Source organism: Pongo pygmaeus, chromosome 6 (assembly GCF_028885625.2).
Source record: "Pongo pygmaeus isolate AG05252 chromosome 6, NHGRI_mPonPyg2-v2.0_pri, whole genome shotgun sequence".
Lineage (NCBI taxonomy): Eukaryota > Metazoa > Chordata > Mammalia > Primates > Hominidae > Pongo > Pongo pygmaeus.
In genome coordinates, this window is record NC_072379.2 from 22,482,754 (window position 1) to 22,501,882 (window position 19,129).

Consider the following 19,129-nt stretch of genomic DNA (forward strand, 5'->3'; position numbering starts at 1 on the left):
AAATGGTAGACCAGGTGTGGTGGCTCCCACCTGTAATCCCAGCACTGCAAGAGGTTGAGGGGGTGGATGGCTTGAGCCCAGGAGTTTCAAACCAGCCTGGGAGATATGGTAAGACCCACTCTCCAAAAGAAATATAAAAATTACCTGGGCATGGTGGCTCATACCTGGGTTCCCAGCTACTCAGCAGGCTGAGGTGGGAGGATCACTTAAGACAAGAAAGAAGAGGTTGCAGTGAGCTGGGATAATAACACCACACTCCATCCTGAAAAAGTGGTACATTGCCTCAAAAAAAGGGAAAAAAATTAGTTATCCATGAAAAATTTAAAGTATCTATATATACATGAATCTATATAGAAATAGTATATTAATCAAAAAGTAAATTCTTAATAGTTCATTCCAAGCAAATAGCAGGCCAGGCATGGTGGCTCATGCTTATAATTGTAGCACATTGGGAGGCTCAGAACCAACCTCTCAGAAAAAAATCAGCAATTAGCCGGGCGTGGTGGCATGTGCCTGTAGTATCAGCTACCCAAGATGCTGAGTTGGGAGAATCACTTCAGGTCAAAAGACCAAGGCTGCAGTAAGTGATGATGACATGACTACACTCTAGCCTGGGTGACAGAGCAAGACCCTAACAAAACAAAAAAGATTACAGTAAAAAATATAAACATAGAATACATGAAATGAGAAGCTGCCATTTCCAGAGTGAAGAAAAAGGGCCCAAGCAGAGGCTCATTCCCATTGCCACTGAAAGAAGACAAGAAAAATGATGAGACACTAAATAAAATAAAAATCAGTATGAAACCACGCAGGCAAAATTTATTACAAATTTGTTAGAAATCCACTGTCAAGGTTAAAAGAAGAGACAGGTGTTTTCCTAAGGCACTCTGCTGTGAAGTTACAAATAAAAAAGAGTCCAAGGAAGACTTAGGCTCCTTGATGCTGTTGACCATCAAAGAATAAAAATCTGGATCTGGAAGAGGTGAATGCGAGGCATGAGCAAAACCAGAAGAGGCCAGGATGAGGCAGAAGATGGATTTGAGTCGCCACTATGAGGTCAAAGATGGGCCAGAAGAGGCCACCATGAGACAGGAGCTGGTATAAATGAGACCACAGTGAGACAGGAGCTGGGAATTGGGAGGCACACATGAGGAAACAGATGGGCCAGGTGAGGACAGCGAGAGACAGCAGCTGGGCCTAGAGGGGCCAGTGTCAGGGAGGAGCTGGGTTGGTTGAGGCAGGTTTAAGAAGCCATTGTCACGCAAAATTTAGGTTTGTTCAGCCTAAAACCAGGAAGGCAGTGAAATTGGAGGGCTGGAATTCAGAAAGATAGTGATATAGAAAGGACACAAGGAGCTGGATAGGAGCAGTCTAAAAGAGGTAGTTGTGAGGAAAACATGAACAAATAGATGCACCTGAGAAGAGGCGATGGGCCAGACGAGGATTCCACAGTGCTGCAGGTGGGCTTGGAAAAGCAAACTTCAGAAAGTTCTCACCATACAAAGGCCGAGAAAAGAAAAAAACTCGGCATAGAAAGGCTGTATTAAGAAGTAAAGTGGACTTGACGAACACATCCCAAGGCACCAACTGGGCATATCGAAGGTTCCGGAAGGCAGGGGCTTCGGACTAGGTGGGACATAGGGAGGCCAAGAGTTGGAGGTGGAGACTCCGTTGTGAGGCAGAGCCTGGGCCTGTCTATGGGCGCTCGTGAGGCAGGAGGCTGGGCCTGGAAAGGCCGACCGGAGGTCAAGACCTGGGCCTGAAGAGGCCGCCAAAGTCAAACGCAGGGCCTGGGAGGGCCGCCGGGAGGCATGAGACGGGCTGGGCCTAAAGAGGCCACTGGGAGGCAGGAGGAGCTGGGCCTGGAGAGGCCAACTGGAGGAAGTTGTGCACCTGGAGAGGCCGCCGAGAGGCAAGAGCTGGGCCGGGGGTGGCCGAATGGAGGACGACTTGGGCCCGCAAAGGCCGGCGGGAGGCAGGAGCTGGCCCTGGAGAGGCCCACTTGAGGACAACTTGGGCCTGCAGAGGCCGCCGGGAGGAAGAGCTGGGCCCGGAGAGGCCGACTGGAGGAAGTTCAGGGCCTGGCGAGGATGCAAAGGAGCAAACGCCAGGCCTGGAAAGGCCGCCGTGGAGGCAGGAGCTTGGCCTACGGACGCCACGCGGAGGCAGGAGCTGGGTCTGCAGAGGCTGCCGAAGGGCAGGAGCCTGGCCCGAGGAGGCCACGGTGAGGCAAGTGGTGGGCCTGGAGGGCCCACTGCGAGGTCGAGGCTGGGCCGGGAGAGGCCTCCAACAGGCAGGGGCTGGGACCGGGGAGGCCACGAGAGGCAGGAGCCGGGCATCCACGGCCCAGCATGAGGGAGGACCTCAGCCCGCACCGGCCAGTGTGAGGCAGGAGCTCACACCGCTGGGCGGGTTGCGAGAGGCATGAACTGGGCCGAAAGAGGCCACCGTCAGGGAGGAGCTGGTCCTGTCGAGGCTGCCGGGAGGCAGGCAGGAAGCTGGCCCCGGGAAGCCGCCGTGAGGCCATGCGAGAGCCGGGCCCGGAGAGGCCCCTGGGAGGCAGGAGCAGGGCCTGCAGGGGCTGTTCTTCAGTCAGGGCTGCGTCTGCGCAGGCCACCGGGAGGCAGAAGGCGGGCCTGCAGAGCTTCGGCTGGAGAAAGTGCTGGGCCAACAAAGGCTGGCGGGAGCCGGGCAGGAGCTGAGCCCAAAGAGCTTGTTTCGTTTTCTTGGGAGGCAGGAGTTGGGCCTGCAAACGCAGCCAGGAGGACGAGGAAGAGCCAGGCCCAGAGGGGCCGCCATGAGGGAGGCAGAGGCTGGGCCTCTAGAGGCCGACGGGAGGCAGAAGCTGGCCCTGGAGGGGCCTACTCAAGGACGTGCTGCGCTCACAGAGGACTCCGGGAGGCCGGACGTGGGCCCGGGGAGGCCGACTTCCCGACGAGTTGGGCCCGCAGGGGCCGCCAGGAGGCCCAAGCTGGGCCGAGAGGAGCCCACTGGAGGAAGTCTGGGGGCCCAGAGACGCCGTCGGAGGGCGAGGAGCTGAGCCCAGTGAGGCCACCATGGAGGCCTGAGCTGGGCCGGGAGAGCGTGGCTTGAGGAAGTTTTGGGGCAACAAAGGCCGCCAGGAGCTGGCCAGGAGCTGAGTCCCAAGCGGTGGCTGTGAGGCAGGAGCCGGGCCCGTAGACGCAGCCGGGAGGAAGAGCTGGGCCTGGAGAGGACGCCGTGAGGCTGGAGCTGGGTCGGGAGAGGCCGACTTGAGGAGGAGCTGGGCCTGGAGAGGCCGCCAAAGGGGACAAACCGGGCCCGGAAAGGCCGTCGTGACGAGCGAGCTGGGCCTAAAGAGGCCGTCGGGAGGCAGGAGGTGGGCCTGGACAGGCCGACCGGAGGTCGAGCTCTGGGCCTGAAGGGGCCGCCAAAAGTCAAACGCGGGGCCTGGGAGGGCCGCCGGGAGGTGTGAGCCGGGCTGGGCCTAAAGAGGCCACTGGGAGGCAGGAGGAGCTGGGCCTGGAGAGGCCGACTGGAGGAAGTCGTGCACCTGGAGAGGCCACCGAGAGGCAAGAGTTGGGCTGGGGGAGGCCGACTGGAGGCCGACTTGGGCCAGCAGAGGTCGGCGGGAGGCAGGAGCTGGCCCTGGAGAGGCCCACTTGAGGACAACTTGGGCCTGCAGAGGCCGCCGGGAGGAAGAGCTGGGCCCGGAGAGGCCGACTGGAGCAAGTTCAGGGCCTGACGAGGATGCAAAGGAGCAAACGCCAGGCCTGGAAAGGCCTCCGTGGAGGCAGGAGCTTGGCCTACGGAGGCGACGGGGAGGCAGGAGCTGGGCCTGCAGAGGCCGCCGAAGGGCAGGAGCCTGGCCCGAGGAGGCCACCGTGAGGCAAGACGTGGGCCTGGAGGGCCCACTGCGAGGTTGAGGCTGGGCCGGGAGAGGCCGCCAACAGGCAGGGGCTCGGACCGGGAAGGCCACGAGAGGCACGAGCCGGGCCTCCACGGCCCAGCGTGAGGGAGGACCTCGGCCCGCACAGGCCAGTGTGAGGCAGGAGCTCACACCGCTGGGCGGGTCGCGAGAAGCATGAGCCGGGCCGAAACAGGCCACCGTCAGGGAGGAGCTGGGCCTGTCGAGGCCGCCGGGAGGCAGGCAGGAAGCTGACCCCGGGAAGCCGCCGTGAGGCCATGCGAGAGCCGGGCCCGGAGAGGCCCCTGGGAGGCAGGAGCGGGGCCTGCAGGGGCTGTTCTTCACTCAGGGTTGCATCTGCGCAGGCCACCAGGAGGCAGAAGGCGGGCTTGCAGAGCTTCGGCTAGAGAAAGGGCTGGGCCCACAAAGGCTGGCGGGAGCCGGGCAGGAGCCGAGCCCGAAGAGCTTGTTTGCTTTTCTTGGGAGGCAGGAGTTGGGCCTGTCGGCCCAGCCAGGAGGACGAGAAAGAGCCGGGCCTGGAGGGGCCGCCATGAGGGAGGCAGGGGCTGGGCCTCTAGAGGCCGACGGGAGGCAGGAGCTGGCCCTGGAGGGGCCCACTCGAGGACGTGCTGTGCCCGCAGAGGCCGCCGGAAGGCCGGACCTGGGCCCGGGGAGGCCGACTTCACGACGAGTTGGGTCCGCAGGGGCCGCCGGGAGGCCCAAGCTGGGCCGAGAGGAGCCCACTGGAGAAAGTCTGGGGGCCCAGAGACGCCGTCGGAGGGCGAGGAGCTGAGCCCAGAGAGGCCACCGTGGAGGCCTGAGCTGGGCCGGGAGAGCGTGGCTTGAGGAAGTTTTGGGGCAACAAAGGCCGCCAGGAGCTGGCCAGGAGCTGAGTCCCAAGCGGTGGCTGTGAGGCAGGAGCCGGGCCCGTAGACGCAGCCGGGAGGAAGAGCTGGGCCTGGAGAGGACGCCGTGAGGCTGGAGCTGGGTCGGGAGAGGCCGACTTGAGGAGGTGCTGGGCCTGGAGAGGCCGCCAAAGGGGACAAACCGGGCCCGGAAAGGCCGTCGTGACAAGCGAGCTGGGCCTAAAGAGGCCGTCGGGAGGCAGGAGGTGGGCCTGGACAGGCCGACCGGAGGTCGAGCTCTGGGCCTGAAGGGGCCGCCAAAAGTCAAACGCGGGGCCTGGGAGGGCCGCGGGGAGGTGTGAGCCGGGATGGGCCTAAAGAGGCCACTGCGAGGCAGGAGGAGCTGGGCCTGGAGAGGCCGACTGGAGGAAGTTGTGCACCTGAAGAGGCCGCCAAGAGGCAAGAGCTGGGCCGGGGGTGGCCGACTGGAGGATGACTTGGGCCCGCAGAGGCCGGCGGGAGGCAGGAGCCGGCCCTGGAGAGGCCCACTTGAGGACAACTTGGGCCTGCAGAGGCCGCCGGGAGGAAGAGCTGGGCCCGGAGAGGCCAACTGGAGCAAGTTCAGGGCCTGGCGAGGATGCAAAGGAGCAAACGCCAGGCCTGGAAAGGCTGCCGTGGAGGCAGGAGCTTGGCCTACGGAGGCCACGGGGAGGTAGGAGCTTGGCCTGCAGAGGCCGCCGAAGGGCAGGAGTCTGGCCCGAGGAGGCCACGGTGAGGCAAGAGGTGGGCCTGGAGGGGCCACTGCGAGGTCGAGGCTGGGCCGGGAGAGGCCCCTGGGAGGGAGGAGCGGGGCCTGGAGGGGCTGTTCTTCAGTCAGGGCTGCGTCTGCGCAGGCCACCGGGAGGCAGAAGGCGTGCCTGCAGAGCTTCGGCTGGAAAAAGGGCTGGGCCTACAAAGGCTGGCGGGAGCCGGGCAGGAGCTGAGCCGGAAGAGCTTGTTTGCTTTTCTTGGGAGGCAGGAGTTGGGCCTGTCGACGCAGCCAGGAGGACGAGGAAGAGCCGGGCCCCGAGGGGCTGCCATGAGGGAGGCAGAGACTAGGCCTCTAGACGCCGACGGGAGGCAGGAGCTGGCCCTGGAGGGGCCCACTCGAGGACGTGCTGCGCCCGCAGAGGCCGCCGGAGGCCAGACATGGGCCCGGGGAGGCCGACTTCATGACGAGTTGGGCCCACAGGTGCCACCGGGAGGCCCAAGCTGGGCCGAGAGGAGCCCACTGGAGGAAGTCTGGGGGCCCGGAGACGCCGTCGGAGGGCGAGGAGCTGAGCCCAGAGAGGCCACCGTGGAGGCCTGAGCTGGGCCGGGAGAGCGTGTGTTGAGGAATTTTTGGGCCGACAAAGGCCGCCAGGAGCTGGGCAGAAGCTGAGTCCCAAGCGGTGGCTGTGAGGCAGGAGCCGGGCCCGCAGACGCAGCCGGGAGGAAGAGCCGGGCCTGGAGAGGACGCCGGGAGGCTGCAGCTGGGTCTGGAGAGGCTGACTTGAGGAGGCGCTGGGCCTGGAGAGGCCGCCAAAGGGGACAAACCGGGCCCGGAAAGGCCATCGTGAGTAGTGAGGTGGGCCTAAAGAGGCCGTCGGGAGGCAGGAGCTGGGCTTGTCAAAGCCGCCGGAAGGCAGGGGCTTCGGACTGGGTGGGGGCACAGGGAGGCCAAGAGCAGGGCGTGGAGACTCCGCTGTGAGGCAGAGCCTGGGCCTGTCTATGGGCCCTCGGGAGGCACGAGGCTGGGCCTGGAGAGGCAGACCGGAGGTCGAGCTCTCGGCCTGAATGTGCCGCCAAAAGTCAAACGCGGGGTCTGGGAGGGCCGCCGGGAGGCGTGAGCCGGGCTGGGCCTAAAGAGGCCACTAGGAGGCAGGAGGAGCTGGTCCTGGAGAGGCCGACTGGAGGAAGTTGTGCACCTGGAGAGGCCGCCGAGAGGCAAGAGCTTGGTCAGGCGAGGCCGAGTGGAGGACGACTTGGGCCCGTAGAGGCCGGCGGGAGGCAGGAGCTGGCCAGGGAGAGGCCCACTTGAGGACAACTTGGGCCTGCAGAGGCTGCCGGGAGGAAGAGCTGGGCCCGGAGAGGCCGACTGGAGCAAGTTCAGGGCCTGGCGAGGATGCAAAGGAGCAAACGCCAGGCCTGGAAAGGCCACCGTGGAGGCAGGAGCTTGGCCTACGGAGGCCACGGGGAGGCAGGAGCTGGGCCTGCAGAGGCCGCCGAAGGGCAGGAGCCTGGCCCGAGGAGGCCACGGTGAGGCAAGAGGTGGGCCTGGAGGGCCCACTGTGAGGTCGATGCTGGGCCGGGAGAGGCCGCCAACAGGCAGGGGCAGGGCCCGGGGAGGCTACGAAAGGCACGAGCCGGGCCTCCACGGCCCAGCGTGAGCGAGGACCTCGGCCTGCAGAGGCCAGTGCGAGACAGGAGCTGACACCATTGGGCGGGTCACGAGAGGCATGAGTCGGGCCGAAACAGGCCACCGTCAGGGAGGAGCTGGGCTTGTCGAGGCCGCCGGGAGGCAGGTAGGAAGCTGGCCCCGGGAAGCTGCCGTGAGGCCAGGCGAGAGCCGGGCCCGGAGAGTCCCCTGGGAGGCAGGAGCGGGGCCTGCAGGGGCTGTTCTTCAGTCAGGGCTGCGTCTGCACAGGCCACCGGGAGGCAGAAGGCGGGCCTGCAGAGCTTCGGCTGGAGAAAGGGCTGGGCCCACAAAGGCTGGCGGGAGCCGGGCAGGAGCTGAGCCCAAAGAGCTTGTTTGCTTTTCTTTGGAGGCAGGAGTTGGGCCTGTCAACGCAGCCAGGAGGACGAGGAAGAGCCGGGCCCGGAGGGGCCGCCATGAGGGAGGCAGAGGCTTGCCTCTAGAGGCCGACAGGAGGCAGGAGCTGGCCCTGGAGGGGCCCACTCGAGGACGTGCTGCGTCCGGAGAGGCCGCCGGGAGGCCGGACCTGGGCCCTGGGAGGCCGATTTCACGACGACTTGGGCCCGCAGGGTCCGCCGGGAGGCCCAAGCTGGGCCGAGAGGAGCCCACTGGAGGAAGTCTGGGGTCCCGGAGATGCCGTCGGAGGGCGAGGAGCTGAGTCCGGAGAGGCCACCGTGGAGGCCTGAGATGGGCCGGGGGAGCGTGGCTTGAGGAAGTTTTGGGCCGCCAAAGGCCACCAGGAGCTGAGCAGGAGCTGAGTCCAAAGCGGTGGCTGTGACGCAGGAGCCGGGCCTGTAGACGCAGCCGGGAGGAAGAGCTGGGCCTGGAGAGGACACCGGGAGGCTGCAGCTGGGTCTGGAGAGGCCGACTTGAGGAGGTGCTGGACCTGGAGAAGCGGCCAATGGGGACAAACCGGGCCTGGAAAGGCCATCATGAGGAATGAGCTGGGCCTAAAGAGGCCATCGGGAGGCAGGAGCTGGGCCTGTCGAGGTCACTGGGAGGCAGGCTGGAACTTGGCCCTGGGAAGCCGCTGTGAGGCGAGAGCTGGGCCTGAGAAGTCCCTGGGATGGAAAAGTGGGGCCTGTAGGTGTTGTTCTGCAGCCAGAGCTGCATGCGTTCCAGCCAGCTGTGGGTATAAGTTGGGCCTACATAGATTTGGCGGAAGAAAAGTTTGTTCCTGCAGATCCTTGTCTGGAGAAAGGCTTGTGGCTACAAAGGCTGGCATTATCGGGGTAGTATCTTAGCCCAGAGACGTTTGTTGTGAGGTGGTAGGTTGGCCTGTTGACGCAACCACGAGGAACACCTGGGCATGGAGTGGTCGCCACGCACAAGGAAGAGTGTTGGCCTCTAGACGCCGACGGGATTCAGGAGCTGGTACTGGATAGGCCCACTTGAGGACACGTTGCTCCTGGAGAGGCTGCCGGGAGGCTGGATCTTGGCCTCAAGAGGCAGACTTCAGGACGCTTTGGGCCAGCAGAGGCTGTCGAGAGGCCCAATCTGGGATTAGAGAAGCCGAATGAAGTTTGCGGGCTTGAAGACTCACATCGGTGGGCAGGAGCTGAGTCTGGCAAGGCCTCCATGAGGCGTGAGGTGGGCCGGGAGAGCTTTGTTTGAGGAAGTTTTGGGCCTACAATGACTGTTAGGAGCTGAGTAGAAGATGAATCTGAAGAGGTTGCTGTGAAGCAGCAGTTGTGCCTGTAGATGCAGCGGGGAGGAACAGCTGGGCCTGGAGAGGAGGCTGGGAGGCTCCAGCTGGGTCTGCAGAGGCCTACTTTAGGAGGTTCTGGGTGTGGAGAGGCCACCAAAAGGGACAAAATGGGCCTCGAAAGGCCCTTTTGAGGAGTGAGCTGGGTCTAAAGTGGCCATTGAGAGGCAGGAGCTCGTCCTGGAGAGGCTGATTTGAGGAAGTTTTGCTCCTGGAGAGATCACTGAGAGGCAAGAGCTCCTCCTGGAGAGACGGACTTCAGGAAAATTTGGGCTTGCAGCCGCCACGTGGATGCAGGAGGCTAGCCCTGTAGAAGCTGAGATGAGCACCACTATTTCAGACTGCAGAGGTCGCTGGAAGAGCTTCGCCTGGAGAGACCGACTGGAGGAAGTTCAGGGCCGGTAGAGGATGCAAAGAAGTCAACGCTTCGCTTGTACAGGCCGCCGTGAGGCATGAGGTTGGCCTACAGAGGCCACTGGGATGCAGGAGCTGAGCCTGTAGAGGCTGACTTCAGGATGATTTTGGGCTGCAGAGGCTGTTCAGAGGAAGAGCGTGGCCTGGACATGCCGACTGCAGGAAGCTGTGGGCCTGGAACAGATGTCAAAAAAGCAAAGGCCGCCGAGAGGCCTGAGCCTGGCCTATAGAGGACATTGGGAGGGAGGAGCTGGGCCTGTAGAGGCTCCTGAAAGGCAGGAGTTTGGCCTCAGGAGGCCACGATGAGGCAAGTGGTGGGCCTGGAGGGTCCACCGTGAGGTAGAGTGTAGGCCTGTGTACGCCGATGTGAGGCAAGAATTGGGCTGGGAGGAGCCGTCTTTGGACAATTTGGGCCTGCAGAGGCTGCCAGGATGCAAGAGCTGTGCCTGGAGATTCCGCCTTTTTGCATGAGCTGGGCCTAAAGGGGCCATTGTGAAGCAGCACCTGGACTTGTCGTGACTGCTGGGAGGCAGGCGGATTTGTGGCCCGGGTAGGCCACCATGAGGCAAATGCTCAGTTTTCGGAGGATGCCGTGATGCAGGCAGAAACTCAGCTTTCAGAAGCTTCCGTAAGGGAATAGTTGTTCCTGTCGAGGCTGCCGGGAGCCTGAAGGTAGGCCTGGAAAGCTTGACTTTAAGAATTCTGTGGCCTACACAGACTGCCAGCAACTTGGCAGGAGTTGGGCCAAAGGAGGTTGTTGTGAGGCAGGAGATGGGCCCATTGATGCAGCCGGGAGGATGAGCTCGTCCTGGAGATGCCAAATTGAGGACATTCTGGAGAGGCTGCAAAAGGCAAAAGCTGTGCCTGGAAAAGTCACCATGGGGCATAAGCTTGGCCTAAAGAGGCCATTCAGAGGCAGGAGCTGGGCCTGTAGAGGTTGCTGAAAGGCAGCTGCTTGTTCTGAGGATGCTACAGTGAGACACGAGCTGGATCTGAAGGTTCCACTGTGAGGCAGAGGCTGGGCCTGTAGAGGCCAACAGAAGGTAGGATCCTGCTAGGCCTGAAATGGCTGATTTGAGTAAGTTTGCAGCTCTGAGAGTCCACAGGAGGCAGGAACTGGGCCTGCATAGGCGACGACAGACATGAGTTGGCCCTAAACAGCCCAGTGTGAGGGAGGACTTGTGCCTGTCGAGGCTGCTGCCAGGCAGGCAGAAACTTGGCCTGGGGCAGCTGCCATGAGGCAAGAGCTCGGCCTGGAGAGGCCCCTGGGATGCAAGAGTGGGCCCTGCAAAGATTGTTCTCAAGTCAAAGTTGGGCCTGAACATGCCACTGGGAAGCAGGTGGGCCTGGAGAGTTTGACTTGAGGAAGTTTTGGGCCTACCGCAGCTGCCATGAGCTGTGCAGGAATTGGGCCAAAAGAGGTTGTTGTGAGGCAGCAGACTCAGCCACGAGGAAGAGCTGAGCCTAGAGAAGCCATCCTGAGGCAGAGGCTGGGCCTGTAGAGGCCGATAGGAGGCAGGAACTGGGCCTGGAGAGGCCAACTTAAGGAGCCTTTGGGCCTTCAGAGGCTGCCAGGAGGCAGTAGCTGGGACTAGAGAGACTGAATTAAGGAAGTTTTAGGCCTGGAGACGACATCCCAGGGCAGGAGCTGGGCCTGGAGAGGCCACCATGAGGCATGAGCTGGGTGTAGAGGCCAGTGTGAGATAGGACCTGGGCCTGTCCAGGCTGCTGGGAGACAGGCAGGAACCTGACCAGGGGAAGGTTGCCGTGAGACAAATGCTGGGCCTGGTAAGGCCCTTGTGACTCATAAGCTTGGCCTAAGAAGGCCACCAAGTGGCAGGAGCTGGGTGTGTAGGGGCTGCTGAAAGACAGGAGCTTGGCTTGGGGGGGCCGCAGTGAGGCAGATATTGGGCCTGAAGAATCTGCTGTGAGGCCGATGGGAGGCCGGAGCTGGGCCTGGAGAGGCCACCAAGATGCAGGAGCTGGGCCTGGAGAGGTTGCCAATAAGCATGAGCTGGGCCTAAAGAAGCCAGTGTGAGGCAAGAGATTAGCCTGGAGAGGCCAACTTGAGGAAGATTTTGGCCTGGAAAGCCTGTCAGGGGCAGGAGCTGGGCCTAATGACAACAATGTGAGGCAGGAACTGGGCCTGTCGAGGCTGCTGGGAGGCAGGCGGGAACTTGGCTGGGGGACGATCTCCTTGAAGCAAGAGCTGAGCCTGGAGAGGCCACTGTCACACGGGAGCTGGCCCTGTTCAGGCCACCGGGAGACAGAAGTGTGTGCTAGAGAACTTGATGTGAGGAAGTTTTGGGCCTACAAAGGCCACCAGGAGCTGAGTGGAAACACATTGTTGTGAGGCAGGAGGTGGGCCTGGAGATGCAGCCAGGAGGAAGAGCTGGGCCTGGAGAGGCCCACTTGAGGAAGTTCTGGGCCTGGAGAGGCTGCCAAAAGGCAAAAGCTAGGCCGGAATGGCCACTGTGAGGCATGAGCTTGGTCTAGAGAGGTCATTGGGAGGCAGGAGCTGGGCCTGTAGAGGCTGCTGAAAGGCAGCAGATTGGCCTGGGGGGCTGCGGTGAGGCAGAGGCTGGGCCTGGAGAGTCTGCTGTGAGGCAGAGGTTGAGCCTGTAGAGGCAGGAGTTGGACCTGGAATGGCAGACTTGAGAACATTCTTGGTCTGGAGAAACCACCAGGATGCAGGAGCTGGGCCTGGAGAGGCCACCGAGAGGCATGAGCCATGCCTAAAGAGTTAGGCAGGAGCTCTGCCTGAAGAGGCCGACTTGAGGAAGTTTTGGGCATGGACAGCCTGTTGGGGGGCAGGAGCTGGGCCTGGAGAAGCCACCGTGAGGCATAAGCTGGCACTAATGATGTGTGAGGCAGGATCTGGGCCTATCAAGGCTGCCAGGAGGCAGGTAGGAAACTGTTCAGGGAAGACCTCCATGAGGCAAAAGCTGGGCCTGGAGAGTCTGCTGGAAGGTAAGAGCTGGGCCTGGAGAGGCCATTGTCACGCAGGAGCTGGGCCTGGAGAGGCCATTTTCACGCAGGAGCTGGGCCTGTCCAGGACATTGAGAGGCAGAAAGTGGGCCTGGAAAGCTTGACTTGAGGCAGTTTTGGGCCTACAAAGGCCACTAGGAGCTGGGCAGGAGCTGAGCCAAAAGAGGTTGTTGTGAGGCAGAAGTTGGGCCTCCAGGCACAGCCAGAAGAAAGAGCTCGGCTTGTAGAGGCCACCTGCAGGCAGCAGCTGGGCCTGGGAGGCTGACGAAAGGCAGGAGCTGGGCCTTGAGAGGCCGACTTGTGGACATTTTGGGCCTGGATAGGCCACCTACAGGCAGGAGCTGGGACTAAACAGGCTGTTTTAAGGCAGGAGCTGGGCTTGTACAGGCTGCCGGGAGGCAGAAGGTGGGCCTCAAGACACCACTGTAAAACAGGAGCTAGGTCTTGGAGGGTGGCTGTGAGGCAAAAGCTGGCCCTTGGGAGGCTGATGAGAGGCAGGAGCTGGGCCTGGTGAGGTCAATTTGAGAAAGCTCTGGGCCTGGAGAGAAGGCTGGGAGGCAGGAGCTGGGCCTAAAGAGGCCGTTGTAATGATGGAGCCACGCCTGTGGAGGCTGCCATGAGGCAGTAGCCTCAACTGCAGACTGTTGTGAGGTAGGGTATGGGACTAAATAGGACATTGGATGCCATGAGCTTGGTCTGTAGAGGCTGACTGGAGAAAGTTCTAGGCCTGAAGAGGCTGCTGGGAGGCAGGAGCTGGGCCAAAAGAGTCAAGCACATTACATTTATTAGGTACTTTATTTCCCCTATTATGTTGTAAGATATAATGAAATTATAGAATTCACCATAATGTAGCATCAGTGGCTGTGTTAAGCCTGTTTTCCTGTGACTAGATGGTCCCATCCTCTGAGCATGATGGGAGAAAGTGACAGATCATCAGGCATTAGATTCTCATAGGGACAGCGCAACCTAGATCTCTCACATGCACGGTTCACAAATAGGGTGTGAGCTCCTATGAGAATCTAATGCTGCTGCTGATCTGAGAGAAGGTGGAGCTCAGGCAGGAATGTGAACAAAGGGGAGTGGCTGTAAATACAGATGAAGCTTCCCTCACTCTACACCACTCACCTCCTGCTGTGTGGCTCCTTACAGCTATATGGCTCAGGGGTTGGGGACCCCTGCTCAAGTGCATCCAAAAGGACCCTTCCCACACCACTCTTCACAGTGGTCAAGTGCAGCAACCACTTAACTCCCAAGGCATGTGCCTCAGCTGGCATTTCATCACAATCAACAGTAAGTGGTAGCTTGAGTTATTGTGAGGTCACTTCCTGGAAATCACCAGCATCCCATTTCCCATTGGCAAGGAGCTCAGCACTGCCCCTTGGATAACCAAACCTATGCCCAAATCCCATCTGTGTGGGTTTATCTCCTGGGACCCTTCCTAGCATATTAGTCAGAGTCCAATCAGGAGATATAAACCACTCAAAAGTTTAAAGTGGTAAAATTTAATACAGAGAATTATTCATTATAACAGGGGAACAGCACAATGAGAGATTGGCTAGCACAAAGTAAAGAGAACTCCAGAAAATAAAAGACTAGCACAGGCCAGACATCACGGCTCATGCCTGAAATTCCAGCAATTTCAGAAGCCAACGCAGGAGGATTGCTTGAGGCCAGGAGCTAGAGACCGGCCTGGACAGCACAGCAAGACCCTGTCTCTATCCAAAAAAAGAAAAAAATTAGCTGGGAGTGCTGGTGCACACTTGCAGTCCCAGCTACTCAGGAAGCTGACATGGGAGGGTAGTTTGAGCATGGGAGGTCAAGGCTGCCGTGAGTCATGATTATGCCATTACAGTCATCAAGCCTGGGTGACACAGCAAGACCCTGTCTCAAAGAACAAAACAACAACAACCATTTACAGACAGAAAAGAAATAGAGCTAATGAGCTAAGGAAAGATGTTAAAATGTGACAAATAAAGTAACATGAGGTCTTTTATCTGTTTAAAACAATGAAAGAAAACTTATTAAATTATAATACCCTGTGCTGGCAGAGGTGCAGTGAAATGGACACTTTCTTATACTATGAGGGGTGTTTTAAGTAGTACATAGCATTCCAGGGTAAAGCTTGGCAATTTTTTAAAATAATAGAGACAGGGTCTCACCTTACTGCCTCCTCCAACTCTTGGCCTCAAGCAATTGTCCTGTCTTAGCCTCCAAAGGGCTGGGATTATAGCTGGGAGGCACCTAAAACCTTGTCAGTTTACACCAAGGGCAAATAGAATGTCCATTCACCATGACTCACAGTAATCTTACTTCTGGAAATACCTTGGGGAGGCAATTCAATCTAAACAAAAGGTCAACTGTACAAACTCAAGTGAAAATCTAGGAGTGATTGAAGACAGAGTAGTTAAGTGAAATAAGAAACAGTTATAAGAAACTAAACTATGATATTTATAGGCACCTAGTAAAAGGTCACTTCATGTTAGCTGCTTCTTTTTTGAGACGGAGTGTCACTCTGTCACTCAGGCTGGAGTGCAGAGGCCTGATCATGACTCACTACAGTCTCAGCTTCCCTGAGCTCAAGTGATCTTCCCACCTCAGCCTCCCAAGTAGCTGGGACTACAGGAACACATCACCACACTAGGCTAATTCATGTATTTTTCTGTAGGGATGGTGACTCCCTTTGTTTCCGAGACCTGTCTCAAACTCTTGACCTCAAGCCATCCTCCTGCCTCAGCCTCCCAAAGTATTGTGATTAATGGTGTGAGCCACCACACTTGGCCAACTGCTACTTTTATCAATATTATTATTCCACCCTATTAAAAATTATTTGTCATTACAAATTATTATTTTAAAGGCTACAGAACTGTATGTGTCCTACAGCATAATTGTAAAACCACATACAGTTGTCCCTTGGTATACAGAGAGAATTCGTTCCAGCCACCTATCTCTGCATATACCAAAATCTATGCATACTCACGTTTCGCAGTCATCCCTCTGGAACCCACATACAGAAAAAGTCCAAATATGAGTTGGGCATAGAGGTAAGCACCTATAGTCTCAGCCACTTGGGAGGCTGAGGTGGGAGGATTGCTTGAGTCTGGGAGGTTGAGACTACAGACAGCTCTGACAGCACCACCACCACACTCCAGCCTGGACAACCAAGCAAGACCTTGTCTTGTGGGGGGGGGGGGAACAGGTTAGAAATTATCTAATGAGGTTTGTTGGGTAAAACTCCATATAAGCAAAATATATATTAATGAAGCAAATCATGATAAATTAGTACAACGGACTTTTTGGAGTCTCTGACAATAAAGGTAAGAAAAATGCAAAACACAGAGATAGATGGTAAAAAAAAAAAAAGAAATTAGGGAAGCATTCTATATGTCTAATAAAAAGATGCTAGCCATGTTTGTGCAGCAGCAGTATGTCACAATACAACATACCTTGGAGAAAAGTTAACCAATGAGGAAGTTGATAAAAATGATCAGAGAAGCAAAATACTGATACCGATAGTCAATAAACCACGAAGAATTTCCATAACTGATGTCAGCAAAGTGGGAATATTGTACAGTGTGTGTTGAAGTTCTTATACAACAGTTTATTTGCCTTTTTTTTTTGTAAGGAACATATATACTACAAGTTCTTCTTGCTGTCGAAAGAATATGTGTGAATAAGTTATTTGAACTTACTCTTCTGTTTTTCTACTTTTCCTGCCATCATCCCACAGCCTTTAGACATTTTTTATCTTTTTAGAAAATTGAGCAAGTGCTTGTTGTCATGGTTCATACCTCTAGGATGGGAGGCAGGGGTGGAAAGGTCACCTAAGGCCAGGAGTTTGACACCAGCCTGGCCAATAAAGTGAGACCCCATGTCTACAAAACAATTTAAAAATTAGCCAGGTGTCATCATGTATACCTACAGTCCCAGCTACTCAGGAGGCTGAGGCAGGAGGATCCTTAGCCCAGGAGTTCAAAGCTGCAGTGAGCTGTGATGGCACCACTGTACTCCAGCCTGAGTGACAGGGTGAGACCCCATCTCCTAAAAGAAAAGAGAAAGAAAGAAAATAGATTAAGTAGCAAGTTCCATGTACCTTACTTTGAATACTTCTAAACTAGAAGTTCTCAATCTTTTGGGGTCTAGCATCCTTTTACATTTTTTAACTTTATTGAAGATCTCTAAGGCTTTTTCTTTATATAAATATATTAAAATTAGAAAATATAACTAAATTTTAAAAATATTATTACATATTAATAAAACCATTACATGTTGATATAATACAAATTTTAAAAAATATTTAATATTCATTACATATTAATAATAAAATCATTACATGTTAATACTCTTTTTTTTTTGGAGATGGAGTCTTGCTATTTCGCCCAGGCTGGAGTGAAGTGGCGCGATCTCGGCTCACTGCAACCTCCACCCCCAGGCTCAAGTGATTCTCCTGCCTCTGCCTCTCAAGTAGCTGGGCAGGTGCCCACCACCAGGCCCGGCTAATTTTTGTGTTTTTTCAGTAGAAACGGGGTTTCACCATGTTGGCCAGGCTGGTCTCGAACTCTTGACCTCAGGTGATCCATCCCCTTTGGTCTCCCAAAGTGCCAGGATTACAGGCATGAGCCACTGCACCTACCCCAATTAATACATTTTTAAAAACACTGATTAGTCAGGCAACAACACTGGGCAGGGGTCTCCTCATTCCCAGAAATACAAACCCCACTGCACAGCTCCGAGGTTGCAAGGGCTGCAGAGACAAAAGGCTCTAACTTGAGATTTCATTATTTTATTTGTATTTCTGTTTGTACTGTGAGACAGGTCGTGCTCTGTCACCCAGACTGGAGTGCAGTTGTGTACTTACAGCTCACTGCAGCCACAATCTCCTGGGCTCAAGCCATCTTGCTGTCTCATCTCCCCAGTAGCTGGTACTACAGTTGAGTGCTACCATACCTGGCTATTTTTTAAATTTTTTGTAGAGTGAGGGGTCTTGCTATATTGCCCAAGCTGGCCTCAAACTCCTGACACCTCAAGAGATCTGCCCACCTCAGCCACCTGAGTAGCTGGGACTACAAGTATACATCACCATGCCTAGCTACATTTATTTTATTAAATTTTGAAAAACATTTTTGTAGAGAGGAGGTCTTGCTATGTTGGCCACGCTGGTCTTGAACTCCTGCCCTTAAAAGATACTCCCATCTCTGCTTCCCAAACAGCTGGGACTACAGGCATGAACCACTGCACTGAGAATGAAGAGATTTCTTTAATCTAGCATCCCATACTTGGTAGGATTGAGAAAGGCAGTAGTGTTTTTTAAAATTACTTAATAATTCAGTAAGAATCAAACTCAACCTTGACCCCTGCCTTCTCTCACACCCCACATCTAGTCTGTCAGGAAATCCTGTTGACTGTCTTCAACACGTACTGAAGATCCCCACCCAGCAACTCCCTGGCCTCCTCCCCTACTTCTCTCCTCTGACCATCTCTCAACACCACCAAGACCCTGGTCAAGACCACTAACATCTCCTGCCTGATGTTGCCACAGCTTGGCCCCCATGCTTCTACCCAAATCTTCCCACAGCCTTTCTCAACTCAGCAGCCAGAGAATGCTTTTATATCGGGAGACAGATCATGTCGCCTCTCTGCTCAGAACCCTCCCACAGTTCCCATCTCAGTCAGAGTAAAAGCCAAAGCCCCAGCAATAACCTCCCAGGGCTTATGCGATATGTACTGATCCCTTCCCCTAATTCTCTCCCTCTATCCTTCTGCTCCACTGGCCTCCTTCCAGAGCCTTAGACACACCTCAGACACTTTATTCTGTTTTTCTGCCTATAATCCTCTTCCCTCAGCACCTTGGCCAACTCCTTCCCCTCCTTCAAGTCTTTGCTCAATTTTCACTTACGAGGCCACCCCTGACCATTCTATTTAACATTGCCATCTGTCCCCATGCCCACCATGCTCATGTCTTCTCTTTTTTTTCTTTTCTTTCTTTCTTCTTTCAGTCCCTCTCTCTTTCTTTCACAAGATCTCACTTTGTCACCAAGGCTGGAGTGCAGTGGTGCAATCACAGCTCACTGTAACCTCAAATTCCCAGGCTCAAGTGGTCCTCCCACTTCAGCCTCCCTAGTAGCTGGGACTACAGGTGTATCCTATCATCCCTGGCTCACTTTTCTTATTTTATTATTTATTTTATTTTATTTTATTTTTTATATATTTTATTTTATTTATTTATATATTTTATTTATTTTATTATTTTATTTTAAATTTTGAGACAGAGTTTCACTCTTCTTGCCCAGGCTGGAGTGCAATGGTGCAATCCCAGCTTACTGCAACTTCCACCTCCTGGATCCAAGTGATTCTCCTGCCTCAGCCTCCCAATAGCAGGGATTACAGGTGCTTGTCACCATGCCTGGCTAATTTTTGTATTTCTAGTACAGACAAGGTTTTGCAATGTTGGTCAGGCTGGTCTCGAACTCCTGACCTCAGGTGATTTACCCACCTTGGCCTCCCAAAGTGCTGAAATTTCAGGCATGAGCCACCGTGCCCAGCCAATTCTTTTATTTTTCATAGAGACAAGGTCTCACCATGTTGCCCAGGCTGGTCTTGAACTCCTGGCCTCAAGTGATCCTCCTGTCTAAATTCCTGAAGGGCTGGGATTGCTGGCATTAGCCACCATGACTGGCTTCATGTTCATTTCTTCTTGCTGCTGCAACAGTTTGCAGTTTCTTACATTTAGTGGCTTAAAACACCACCAATCTACCATCTTACAGTTCTGGGGGCCAGAAGCCCAAAATAGGTCTATTAAGGCTAAAGTCAAGGTGTCAGCAGGATGCATTCCCTCTGGAGACTCTAAGGTGTTCCCTTAG

General features: G+C 56.0%; 2 protein-coding genes across 10 annotated transcripts in view; both read right to left on the reverse strand.

Annotated features, from left to right (window-relative positions):
* Positions 1 to 793: 793 nt before the first annotated feature.
* Positions 794 to 5,944, reverse strand: LOC134737529 (proline-rich protein 36-like). The gene is made up of 3 exons (XM_063668465.1): positions 5,840 to 5,944; positions 1,416 to 5,680; positions 794 to 1,095 (listed from the first exon to the last, which is right to left on the reverse strand). Exons 1-2 carry the CDS (start codon positions 5,942 to 5,944, stop codon positions 4,232 to 4,234), a joined length of 1,554 nt encoding a protein of 517 aa, XP_063524535.1. The 3' UTR covers positions 794 to 1,095; positions 1,416 to 4,231.
* Positions 5,945 to 10,765: 4,821 nt separating this feature from the next.
* Positions 10,766 to 19,129, reverse strand: part of LOC129040956 (uncharacterized) — a 73,079-nt gene continuing 64,715 nt past the window's right edge. For 4 of the 9 annotated variants that reach the window (XR_010127078.1, XR_010127080.1, XR_010127077.1 and 1 more), the window contains one exon: positions 10,771 to 16,310. Coding sequence is in view for 1 of the 9 variants with exons in the window: in XM_054495911.2 (XP_054351886.1) it covers positions 16,242 to 16,310 (69 nt within the window). In the remaining 8 variants the exon portion in view is untranslated. Of the gene's footprint in view, positions 16,311 to 19,129 lie in introns of all 9 variants that reach the window. The other 5 variants (XR_010127075.1, XM_054495911.2, XR_010127074.1 and 2 more) reach the window with 4 other exon arrangements.

Coding starts and splice junctions, on each gene's coding strand:
- LOC134737529 (XM_063668465.1), bottom strand. CDS start 5,944: ATGAAGTCGGCCTCCCCGGGCCCATGTCTGGCCTCCGGCGGCCTCTGC. Junction 5,681..5,839: donor AGCTCCTGCCTCCCGTCGGC/GTCTAGAGGCCT, acceptor CAGCCTTTGTAG/GCCCAGCCCTTTTTCCAGCC.